The sequence below is a fragment of the Plodia interpunctella genome, chromosome Z, assembly GCF_027563975.2.
Source record: "Plodia interpunctella isolate USDA-ARS_2022_Savannah chromosome Z, ilPloInte3.2, whole genome shotgun sequence".
Classification (NCBI taxonomy): Eukaryota; Metazoa; Arthropoda; class Insecta; order Lepidoptera; family Pyralidae; genus Plodia; species Plodia interpunctella.
Window position 1 is genome coordinate 5,097,024 of NC_071324.2, and position 12,671 is coordinate 5,109,694.

General features: G+C 34.2%; 1 protein-coding gene across 2 annotated transcripts; it reads left to right on the forward strand.

Moving 5' to 3' along the window:
- Positions 1–1,105: 1,105 nt before the first annotated feature.
- On the forward strand, positions 1,106–11,718 carry LOC128682799 (RING finger and SPRY domain-containing protein 1-like). Of its 2 annotated transcripts, none has more exons than XM_053767665.2 (12): positions 1,106–1,262; positions 2,240–2,430; positions 3,675–3,855; positions 4,994–5,164; positions 5,675–5,882; positions 6,387–6,507; positions 6,851–6,989; positions 7,673–7,890; positions 8,663–8,807; positions 9,253–9,368; positions 9,487–9,577; positions 9,878–11,718. In XM_053767665.2, the coding sequence occupies exons 2-11, from the start codon at positions 2,243–2,245 to the stop codon at positions 9,572–9,574; spliced, it is 1,575 nt and encodes a 524-aa protein (XP_053623640.1). In that variant the 5' UTR covers positions 1,106–1,262; positions 2,240–2,242; the 3' UTR covers positions 9,575–9,577; positions 9,878–11,718. The 2 variants fall into 2 exon arrangements, with proteins under 2 accessions (XP_053623640.1, XP_053623641.1); XM_053767666.1 differs by lacking the exon at positions 1,106–1,262 and adding an exon at positions 1,643–1,738.
- The last annotated feature ends 953 nt before the right edge of the window (positions 11,719–12,671 follow it).

Sequence of the window (12,671 nt, forward strand, 5' to 3'; positions counted from 1 at the left end):
TCTCTACAGACAGCATCACTGTACCGCAGCAAATGAAATGAAGTTCAATTACATGATTTTTATATGCGCGCGCATCTTTTTGAATTAGCCGCCTTAAATATGTCAATGTCAGAAGCGTTTTGTTTTCTCTTTATCTTGTGGCCCACCTATCTACTATCCACGGAGTATACCTACAATCCGAATATACCTACCTATTAATAGGGCATATTACACAAAGCTCAGCACAAATGGTTGGCGCTGAGCTTTACGTAATATGCCCTATTCTGTTAATGTAAATTCCACTTTCCTACTTTAAAAAAAGATGTATACGCATAATACATAACTTGTATGCAAAAAAGAAAAGGGCTATTTAACATTAACTAATATCTATATACTTGATTTATATGTATTTGTTCAAAATAATAAGTTATACTTTAGAAAAAAAATGGAACTCAGAGATAACCAAAGAAATTTATATAAATATGATTTGTAAGATACAAATCATTGTAAATAATTAAATGTATAAAAAGTGCCTATATTTCTGAAATAAATGTATTTAACCATTTATCTGTAAATATCAAATGTATCCAAAATAGTCACTTATTCAAACTTAAGCTTAAGGCCTGGTTATTAGACCATGTGTTTTACAATTTAGATTAATACTATAAGTATAATATTCGTACTTTACGAGAGTAAATAGGTATGTATTCCATAAATAATTATATCATGTGCAATTACTTATATCGTGTGCAAAGACAAATTACTTATAAGTTGTTCAAATAGTTTAATTTGTAAGTACTGCACGTACGATACCCAAATATAGTACATAGTATGTGTTATAAGTGTAACATAACGCTAATATTGCATGCCTGTAAGGGTAACTATTGAAACTGTATTGTGCCACCTTTACCTTGTACTACACAGTTACTGCAATAAAGAAATTTGAGTTTGAGTTTTCTGTCATCAGGAATCCTGATGCCGAAACAGAACGCATACTTCCGCGCTAATGGAACGTGTGCACGCACTGTTGCACGAATAGGTAGTAGCTTCCATAGAGTTTTGTTATTGACGTGTTATTGACATTATGACATTTCACCACAAACTAGATAGACCACGTACTTTGTTTTTAGTACACTATTGTTAGGTAGGTAGGTATCTAGATACTGCCTACATAACTCCACAGTTTTGCCTATACATATTTTGAGGAAAAAATCATTGCTACATAATGCAAGATTACTTCGTAATCCTTTATTAATTTTAGAAATTAATTGACGACACAATAAGTGAGTACCAATTAAATAACTATTTAAAATTCAAATTTATATACGGTTCAGATATATCCATTCATATTGACTAAAACCTGAAAAATCTTACAATTTATGTAAAAAATTGAAAAATATTACAAATTATAACTAAAACAATCAAAAATAGATTTTTTAAAAAGTCAGAATTGCTGAAACCCATTATATAGATGGCTGTTAATATACAATTCATGAACTTATATATAATATAACAATAGAGAGATGGTTATTATTTACATTAATTTTACCTGACTTTCACACACAAATGGTTTTTTTGCAACTACCTACAACTTTTATTTAGGTCTCATAATGATGAGACCTATTGTAGGTAGATGAACAAAATTGTGTACCTAGTAAGCTACCAAACCCACTCCATTCATGTTTAACTATATCTACCTATAAATTTCATAATAAAAAAAATACTATGAATTTGAGTTTGCTAGTTCCTAAACTATAATGTAGGTACTACATCTATTAATTATATTTTAAATGGTTGTATGGTCTGCTGTAATACAATAATAAATACTCACTTTTAAACCAAAATTAAATTTAACATGAAAATGTAAAAAATTTTTTTTTGTCTGGCCTATATTTGTGTCCCACTCACTGTGCGTCATCTGTGCAGGAAATCATCCAAATTCATCCTGACACCTCTTTTTTTGATCTTCCCCACAGCCTTCTGGCACCCATAGGGTAGCCAATTGATTTCATCTCTCTGGTGACATGCCATAAACATGTCCAAGCTTTAGGTCAATAAAGACTCCTGTGGTCCATTTCAATCCCTGTTCAGCTTAGCTAACTTGGTGCCTATGTCTACAACCCGATGCATGTTGAGTTTTGATGTTACTTATTTGGTTTGTGCAACATACACCAGTCCCTTATCGAGGCTTTCTTTGTTTTGCCTGTTGCATTCATAGTTCAAATTATAATAATTTACTTACTTATTTACTTATTTTTAGGTAATGGGACTGTGTTGTTGCAAAGAAAACAGACAAGATGGGGAAGATACATATGCTCCACCTGTGGCCTCCACTGCCGCTTCGGTGAGTTCTGTGGAGCCTCGGGGCCATATGCCAAAGGTGGTAGATTCCGTCATTGTTGACCATCTGGTGCTCGAAATGCTCACTTTGATTGCTTCATTTGTTGACAAGTAAGTACAACTAGTTTGTTCCACTACAAAAATCAGTATTTTATTAATTCATGCCCTTTATTTTGTTAATGTATTCTATAATGTCTTGTGTGAGTCACTGAGACCACATTCTTTTTTAGTGCTGTAACTACTAAATATCTGATACAATACTTTTATATTTTTATCATAGATATGTATAAAATAGCATTCTTAACTAAATTCATCTCACTATGTAACCTCCTTTGCTCTAATAAATCTATTTATAAGCATAACAAAATTGTGATTGTGATTTTTCTAGTTTTGCAAGTATGTTTTTATAAAAACAAAGTACCTATTTATTTATGTTGACCATTTTATTTTCTTTTTCTTAGTATTGATACTAGGGAATGAATACTAGCGACTAGTGGCCCGTCTTCGCAGGGGGTTATTTATATATGTATAAAACTTGGAAATAAATTGTCTAAATATCATCAAAATATGTTGCATGGTTTACAATAAAAAAGCTTAGAGCTTATTACAAATTAATTATTACTATAACTGTACTTGTGTGATTTCATGATTATGTAATATGAGAGTGCGGAGCCTTCTGGCACAAGCAAACTTACTTAACGGAAACTTCCAACATCTGAATCATTTTACCTGAAGATTTAAGATTACATTAATTCCTGTACATCCATTGTTTAGACCTGACAAAACTGGATCATGGCATTGACATTACATTTCTAAATTTAACTGATAAATATCACTTTCATCTGGTGCAGTCATTTATCTATCTGCTTATTAACATTTTGTTTACGAAAGTGGATGTTATCATTGTTTTAGAGCTGCCACTATTGTGTGAAAAGATTACAAATATTTTATTGTAATCTTTTCACACAATAGTTGACTTGTTGTTTAATTTAAACCTGATATGGAGTGAAAAAATTATTTATTATTTCCTAGTTCGACGCCAACGCATGCCCAGACGGGTTATCAATATTCAGAGACTTCCGCGAGAGCCCTTTTTAGGGTACCCTATGTTTGTGGCCACCCATCTATCTGTTCCTTTGCAGAACCCTAATTATTAATAGTTTCAAAGTAATTTCAAAAATAATATAACCTCCTATCCTAAACCATTGGATTTATTATGTTTAGCCACATGTAATTCACCGTAGTCTCAATACCATGTTTCGAATATGGTAGAAACCAGTAAGAGGGGTTTTGAATGAGTGAAATCAGTCTTCAGTCAGGTACGTAATATATTAAGATTTCGACGTGGTTTCCAGTGACGAAGAATCGCCAGTATCATTAGTGAAGCTGCACGTTATAGCAGACAAAGAGGACGGGTGGATCCAGGTGGTTTCTTCGATGGTGAACGTGATCCCGCTGGAAAACCCCTTCGGCCCGTCGGCTATCACCATTCTGTTCGATGACTGCCCGTTGCCGTCCAAAGAGTCAGTTATTAGGGTAAGACGCGACAACCAATCTTAACGTGACTGAAGAAACAAGTTTTATAAACTATTTTTTTGCCACAAACTTTTATTGTGGTCGGAGAACGTGTTCTAAAAAAATCATAACTGTGCAGTAAATTGTTGAAAAATTCCCTCGTTGGGAGCTGTTTTTAGTGCACCGTCAGGCCATGCTTACCATAATAATTAAAACTGAAGCGATGTGAAAAATTTCAACTCTGTAGGACAAAGTAGGTGAAATTTGACTTGCAGACAGATTTAATTACAGACAAAAAGCAAAGGTCAGAATAGGTGAAAATAAATAAAAGCTTTTTGGAAAAATCTTCTGTGATAAATTTATGTGACAGACAGCTAGGCTACGATTACAAATGTATTTTTATTTGTAATTCTATAAACAACTATTACAAATAATTTTTTACGTTTGGACAACTTTTTTACTTCATTAAAAGCTTATACCTAAGTGAAGAGTTGAAATAATTATTAACACTAGTTTAATGCGATTTTTGTGACGAATACAATGTACCTATTACAAGGAAATAATTAATATTGTTGTTTTTGCAAAATACAGCATTTCGCCACGATAACTTGTATTGTAACACCTGAACCGTATCGTTAAGAAATATGGAAAATATGCCTCATTAATTAACACGTCAATCTACAATTATTAACATTTTATTATTGTTTTATTTTATACTATTAAAATACTATACGTATAAAGAAATAATAACAAAATACTTTTTTGACAGTTATATGTTGATAACTATAGTAACTGACGTCAGATGTAATTTTTAACTAAGATAACAAGGTCAGAGCATTGAACAGAATATGTATAATCTATATGAAATACTCATACAATACAGATCATTATGATAATGCATTTACTATAATAATGTATCTGGATCATTATACGAAGATTGTTGGAAAGTTGTGATATTTATTTATGAATTATTATATTTCATTGAAAGCATTGTCAGCACGGCAACCATTACCATAGTATTATTTTCACTGGAGTTTCTATTTCTTAAGAGCCTTCGAATAATTATCAAAACAAAAAATTGACAACTAGCATATTGGCCCTCTATAATTGCATGCATTTTATGTAATACCCGCAGCCATTTATTGATATTCGTTGTCAGGCGACTCAATTGTTCGGGCTGTCGTCGGAGCGCGCCAACACCGGCGAGTTGAACGTCAGGGTGGAAAGAAACATCTGCGTGGTGCTCGGTTGCATCGCGGAGAAGCTGGCCGGGCCCAATAGCGTCGCCGTGCTGACGCCTCTCACCCTTGACTATCTGCTCACATTCCTGGTAAATAAAAGTATTTATACCTATACCCTCAACAGCCCATAATACTTAGTAAGGGATATGAACTTAAATTGCAAACAGTCTGAAATAAGTCGGATTTTCGTAAATCTTGATGTGTATGGCTCCCGCTTAAGAATAGGTCCTCACCATAATTTCCCGTAGATGTCGTACGAGACGACTAAGCGTTTGACAGTTAAAAGGCAAAGAGCATTCCCAATGAAGGTGGATATCAGGTAGGTGATCTGTCGTTAAATCACAGTCAAAAGTTTAAAGATTTATATATACGCGTACCTTCTGGCCTTACCTAAAAAATTAAAGCTGAATTTCTTCTATGCAAACCAAACAGGAACACGAAATAATGACTATATACATATTTTTGTAAGTCCTAAAACAATATGTTAGATATTTTATAGTCTAACTTATTTTTGACGTTAACCAATTTATGTAAAGTACGTTATATACATTTTATTTATCAACATGAAACTACCCTTTCTGAAACATATTTAATTGCAGATAACGCGTCGCGAGGCGTGCATAGTTCTGTTCGCTTTAATCGCTCTGGAGAAGTTCGCAAGCACGACGGAGAACAAGCTGACAATAAAGAACCGGTTGGAACAGGAGCCAGTGAATCCGCTGTTGGTTCTGGAGTCGTTGGCCGCAGATGAAGACCCAATGTGGCGGCAAGTCGGATTCTGTGCCAAATGGGCGCTCGACAATTTGTGTTAGTCATATTGCACAGCTTAATGCGCTTTGTACCTGCACGCTAGCGTCACCATCACATTTTTCATCAATTTTCTTTATTTCTTAGCGAAAAGTGATGTGCCACATTAAATAAAAATAAAATATTAGAGAATTATAGTGATCCATTACACAACGTAATCATAGTTGCCTAAATCGATATTAGTGGCCAGCAAAATCCGTCCGATTTCACCGATCGTGTAAAAATTCGAGTTTTTGGAAACCAAGTTTTATTTAAACGAGAAATATACCAGCAATATACATCGATAACGCCAAGTTTGGCGAACGTTGGCTGATATCCGATACAGTCGAGAATTATATTTTAGCATATGTATTAGAAATCCAAATAATGCTGCTTATTTTTTTCTTTCAATCATTTATTTATTAAATTTCCACAAATATCCACATTAAAATTCCCGAACCACGAAATCCTTGCAGGGTTTATCTGTGAAATTGTGTATAAAATGTCTATATTTATTATTTTCAGTTATTATAGAAGACAGAAAATTGTCATATGAATTAGTGGACATGTCTGGCATCAATGTCATACTAAACTCACACGACGTTAGTGAATATCTGAAGATATCCTGTAACGGTTTAGAAGCGAGGTAAGATAGGTATCTTACCTAACTAGATAGGTATCTTACCTAATTTTTTGCCTCGCTTAGGTAAGCGAGGTAAAAAATTTACGATCTTATACAGAGGTATAAGATCGTAATTTTTTTCAAAACTTGTTGTTACTGCATTTGATTTTATATAGCTTATATAATCAAATAGGCCTTCAGGCGCCCTGGCGTCTACACCAACGTCTTATAATGAAAAAGTCAGAGTGGACAGAGATCAGTCAGGTGTATCACGCATTCAATAATCTGACATTAATACAAACAAACATTTTGACCTCGTCTGACATTTCTAGAGAGCATTTGTCGACGATATCCTAAACTCTTTCAGATGTGATTCGAATTCGTTCGAGAGTGTCCGCTGCACGTTTCAAGTGGACCAGGGATGCTGGTACTACGAGTGTGTCATCGTCACGCCCGGCGTCATGCAGATCGGATGGGCCACCAAGAACAGCCACTTCCTGAATCACGTGAGTTCCTCATCTTTGTAACAATATAAATCTATATACTATTATTATAAATTTATGAGTTTTTGAGTTTATGAGTTTGTATGTTTGAGGCGGGCAATCTCCGAAACTACTGAACCGATTTCAAGAATTCTTTCACCATTAGAAAGGTACATTATCACGCGAGTTATTTGAAAGATTTTTTTTTTTAAACATGATAATTTACCTATTTATGTTATAAAAATCTGTTATTAAACAAAAATCACTAAAGACTAATAAACGAAGTCGTTTGCCGCTTGTCTGTTCTGTTTGTCTCCATGTATACAGAAATAACTTTCACTAAATTTCCTACAAGTGAGGTTCTAAACTAAAAGGTGCTAAACTAGGCCAATGATATCTTAACTAGAAAATTATAGTACGAAAAAAAATTACACTTTCTAACAAAGGTTTACGATCGATAATTGTTTCTGTCAGTCTGCATTGTATTACTTTTTTAATGAATCTCTGTAATCAAATTTTTATACAACCTGTCTAAATATAATTCGTATTCAGTGAGGATCACATTTATTTCCCCCAGGCAACAATTCGCCTTATTCCCAAGGGAATTTCAAAATTTCCAACCATCATTTTATTCATCAATCGCATACTTTTAAACATGGAATGATTCTTTTGGAGGTAGTTGTCGTACAAATAGATTTGTCCCACAGGAAGGGTACGGCATTGGGGACGATTTATACTCGTTGTCGTACGACGGTTGCCGGAAGCTGGTCTGGTACCAGGCGCGGCCGACGTCCGTCAACGAGATGGCGGCGTGGCGGCCCGGCGACGTGCTGGGCTGCCTCATCGACACCAACTGCCGGGAGGTCATCTTCTCCCTCAATGGCGTCAGGCTCCCGCCCTGCAAAGATATATTCGACACCATCAGGTAGAGTAGTAGGATAGAGTTTTTCATCACGTATAATGGGCTTTTCCTTTCTTTGGTTATTACGTGAAATGTAACACACACAACTTTCTTTGCTCTATTAATTGAGTGGTTTACCATTGCCTTCTCTGTTTCACATACAAGTTATTGTTGCACAGTGTGCAAGTTCCCTTACGATGTTTCCCTTCGCCGGAAGCAATTTGTGGTCGATGTAAACTATTATATATACATGAGTCAGATTAGTACTATACAAACACGAGTAGTATTCGAACTTGAGACTATTCAATCTATAGGCGGGCGTCTTAACCATACACCGCCACTGCTTTTAATGGGTTATTTACATTGATTAGTAAGGGATAGTTCATGCCCTCAGACACGTCTAGCTCTCTGTGATTGTAGGAAATGTAATATATGATAGAAATAAATTTTACATGTTATCTCACTCAGCTAATATTATACAAGTGAAAGTAAATTTGTTACCTCATAAATTAGTGAATTTCATGAGCGTTTGAACGCGGTGTGTAGCGTTTCATTTTTTTATTAAACATTTATAAAGTTAACATTCTACCAGTACTTATTTATGAAATAGGATAATTAAATTACTGTGTATGGTACAATTTAATAAACACTAGTTACAACCCGCGACGGAGTTCAAAACGCTGGTGAAATTTATCTAAATGATCAAATACCGGTTCTTTATGTGATGCCGCTTACTGCATAAAGTTATTAGCAAGCGGTGACAGGCTCATGAGTCGGTATTGTTTCTGTTGTGAAGGACGGGTTTCTTCGCGGCGGCGAGCTTCATGGCGTTCCAGCAGTGCCGGTTCAACTTCGGCAGCGAGCCTTTCCGGCACCCGCCCACCGACCGACAGTTCGAGGCCTTCAACGACCACGGCTTCCTCACCGACGAACAGAAAAAGGTACTTAAATATATTTTTTTGTGTCACAACAAAATGAGTTTTTATCTGCACAAATATGATAAATTTAACTAAACTCATATGTACAAGTATAGGTTTTCAGAAAACGTCGCTTTCTTTCGATGAAGAAAAACATCGTGAAGAAACCTACACACTGGTTGACAGTTTAGTTCTCTAGAGTGTTTGTAAGCGATTAGCCATTAGATATCGGTAGGTAGTCGTAAAACTCACGTCATATGCCTTTAGCTGACTTGAATACTTTTGATATCAGTGTTAAACAACCGAAATGGGTTTCGACCTTTCTTCTCAGCACTGCTCGTTCCGAAGTTAGTAATCAGTGGTTTGTAGTATTTTAAGAAATTATTAGTGAAAAAATAACTGTAATTTCTGATCAAATTATTTGAATTTTATGACAAAGAACGGATCTTAACAATATGTAACATTGCAGGTTGTGCCCCGTAGGATATACTTGGAACAACTCAGGTGTTCGAGCGTGAAGGAGGACTGTTGTACCTTATGCTTCGACGACACTGCCTGCTGTGTGCTAGAGCCCTGCGGGCACAGGTAAAACTCATGTATCATATCTATATTTCTGTGTGAAAAAATTGATATATTTTGTTTCCTGAAAAATCATAACATCATAAAATCACAAATACTGATAATATTTTTATTAACATTTCAGAGGTTTCTGTTCATTATGCACTTCGCAACTGAAAGAGTGCCCGATGTGCCGAGCGGCCATTTTGAATATCCAGCGAGAGGAAACATGACAGGTAACGCATAAAACATAGTACATGAGTTTTTATATTATTTTCTATTTTGTTAGAAATTCGCTCGCAAAACTGCATGCATTTCGAGCTGAAAATATAAGATAAAATTAAATTGTCTCTCAAAAATTATTTTCGGCTAAAGTAAAATAAGTCGCAGTCAAAGATTTATTTTAAAAATAATTTCTAAAAATCCACATTATCTTTATTCAAGTTCAATAATATACCCTGAGTCATCGCGGTTTTTCATTTTTTAACATGATTATGACGTCCGTCGTGTTTTTAAAATAAATTGAAATACAACAGGGTAGTTCTCGCTCTCAGAGCGAGTCAGCCAGCCCCAACATAACCCTGGACGAGTCCCCCACGCCCACCCGGGAGCACACCCCGTGCGCCGACGAACTCGAAGACCAGGTCCATGACCTCCGGCCGCGAGACCTCGTAACCGCCTTCAGGTATCAGCTAGGTTAGATTTCTAATAACCAGTTATTATTTTAAGTCAACAAAGTTATTATATCTTATAGCCCAGCGATCGTCAAATCAATGTAAAATAATAATTCGATTGTGTACAATTATAACGCTTTTAGTATACCTCTCGCTCAACAAATCTTCACGGCAACAAATATTCGTACGTGTGCGAGTGAACAGCAATCATTGCGCTTTCATATCAGGCAGTATATTATTATTATTATAATATTTTAAGAGAACAATATAGTACGAACATTTAAACAACTCATTTGTTTAAAAATCATCCCGTTAGAATACATTGATTTTATTCAATGAGAAAATTGTCCGATTAATTGTAAATAAATCGGTGAACGCGCTGTTTAATTATTATTTTTTTAAATTTTAGTTCTACACAACAACAAAAAATTGGTATTAAAATAATGTAGCTGTTTTGACGTTAACTATTTTAGTATTTTAAAAATAATTTTCTAAGTACAATCGTAATCAACGTAATAAGCCTCCATTTTTATAGCGTGCATCCGCCCTTAACCTGATATTTGTGTTAGCGACTAAAGATCAACTTAGATTTCGAGTATGTGACTGAGATTGTTGACAAGAGCAACATAACAAAAAAAATGTTTGCTAAATCTCGGATTCATTTGTCTGCGGTATTTAAAAATCAGAATGCCGTGGGCTATTTATGTTTTCTTAACATATTTCCAGAAATATTAGGCACTAAAAGTGGAAATACTCGAAAAATGTTATCATCTTTGGATCTGTTGCCGCTGTTGAGATCAGACTGAAATTGTACTTGTAATTCATGCATTTAGTTAGAATTTTTTAAATATTTCGTATATAAAGGCATGCAGTCCTCAATTCTAGTAACAGACAATCCGATTTTACCGAATCCCTAAAACGACGTAGGTATTCAAAAGAAGTAGGATTGCCTTTCTTTTCTATTAATTCTGTCAGTCAGCGAGAGTCTAATTGAGTCCTCTGTTACTAGTATTATATAGCGAAAATATTAATATACGAACTGTATTTACCATATTTAGGTATTTTTAGTTAAATGGGTCGATATGTTTAGAATATTATTATTAGTTAATCTTATTTTAATTGTTTTAAACAAATTTATAATTATTGTTAACTAAAAAAAGTCTAAAACTATTATGACCAGTATTATAGCTGTGTGAATAGGTCACAAATCGCCATTGGCGTGGTAGTTTTGTGATACAACGACTGGCTTCCGAGTGGTTCCAATCAGGTCCTAATTTTATTTTTGATAGATTGTAATATTAGGGGACGATGTTCATGTTATATTCGATGTTACGAGACTACGATTTAGTATTGTTGTTTATATGCTAAGTTAACTTTAAGCGTTAAGCGTGGTATTAATATAAACATTGATGTATAGATATTCAAAAAATATCCGAGAAGTCAAGCCAATACCACGTCTGCTATTACCCATAGACAACATTCAATGTTTATGGCGCCATGCTTACCAAAGGAAAATAAAAGAACTTACAAATACGGATAGTGTTGGGTTCACACCCAACACTATCCAAGTTGGTGTTTCAACCAAAATACTCAAAGCTGTAAATGAACATATATGTCATCATGTTAGTCACTTAATAAACCTTAATATAGGAGCTGGTGTTTTCCCTCAAGACTTAAAAACTACCATAATTAAACCTTTATTTTTTTTTAAATACAAAGAACTAATGCAATATTATAGATCTATACCTTTAAATGATATATTTTCAAAGGTTTATGAAAAACATTTTTCTAATCAATTGAACGTCTATTTTGAAGATAAACAAAAATTGTGTAATGAAAAAAGGGATTTTGTCATAATAAAAATATAAATATCTATGATTTTTGAAAATTGTATTAACTGAAGTTAACATCAGAAAACCCATATGCTCTATATATTGTGATATGACACAAGCTTTTGACTAGAAGCATACGAAATTAGGGGTAATGTCTTAAATTTAATAAAATCATATTTATCTAATCGTAAACCGTTAACAGAAATTTCAAAATTCAATCCTAATTAACAACATTACTTATCAACTGAACGTTCTGTATTATATGTTGTTCCACAAGGTAGTGTGCTTGGGCCCATTCTCTTCATAATGTATATTAACAATCTCCCAAACACTACCAAACATAATAATACTTTATTTGCGGACGATAGCACGGTAACAATAAAATGTAATGATGCTCTACTTTAACATCCATAATTGAATGGCTTGATAGTAATAAAGATAAATCTTGACAAAACCAATATAATGCATTTTAGTCAAAGACCGCTTCATACGGAAAGTTATAAAATGTTGATAGAACGAAATTACTATGGCTAACTATAGATTATAAATTAAATTGGAAAACCCATATAGATGGTAAACTCTCAAATGAATTAAACATAAACGAATAAGTATATAGCTTTTAAAATGCAAAAACGCTGTATTCGCGCAATGTTTAGACTCCAAAGCACTGATAGTTGTCAGCAGCTTTTTAAAGAACACAAAATTCTTACACTTACGTCACTCTTTACATACTTGAGGTAGCAACATTTGTGAAAACCAATGCTCATTTATTCCCTCGTCTAGCTGATGTTGTATTGAGGAATCATCGAGATATCTATCGATTA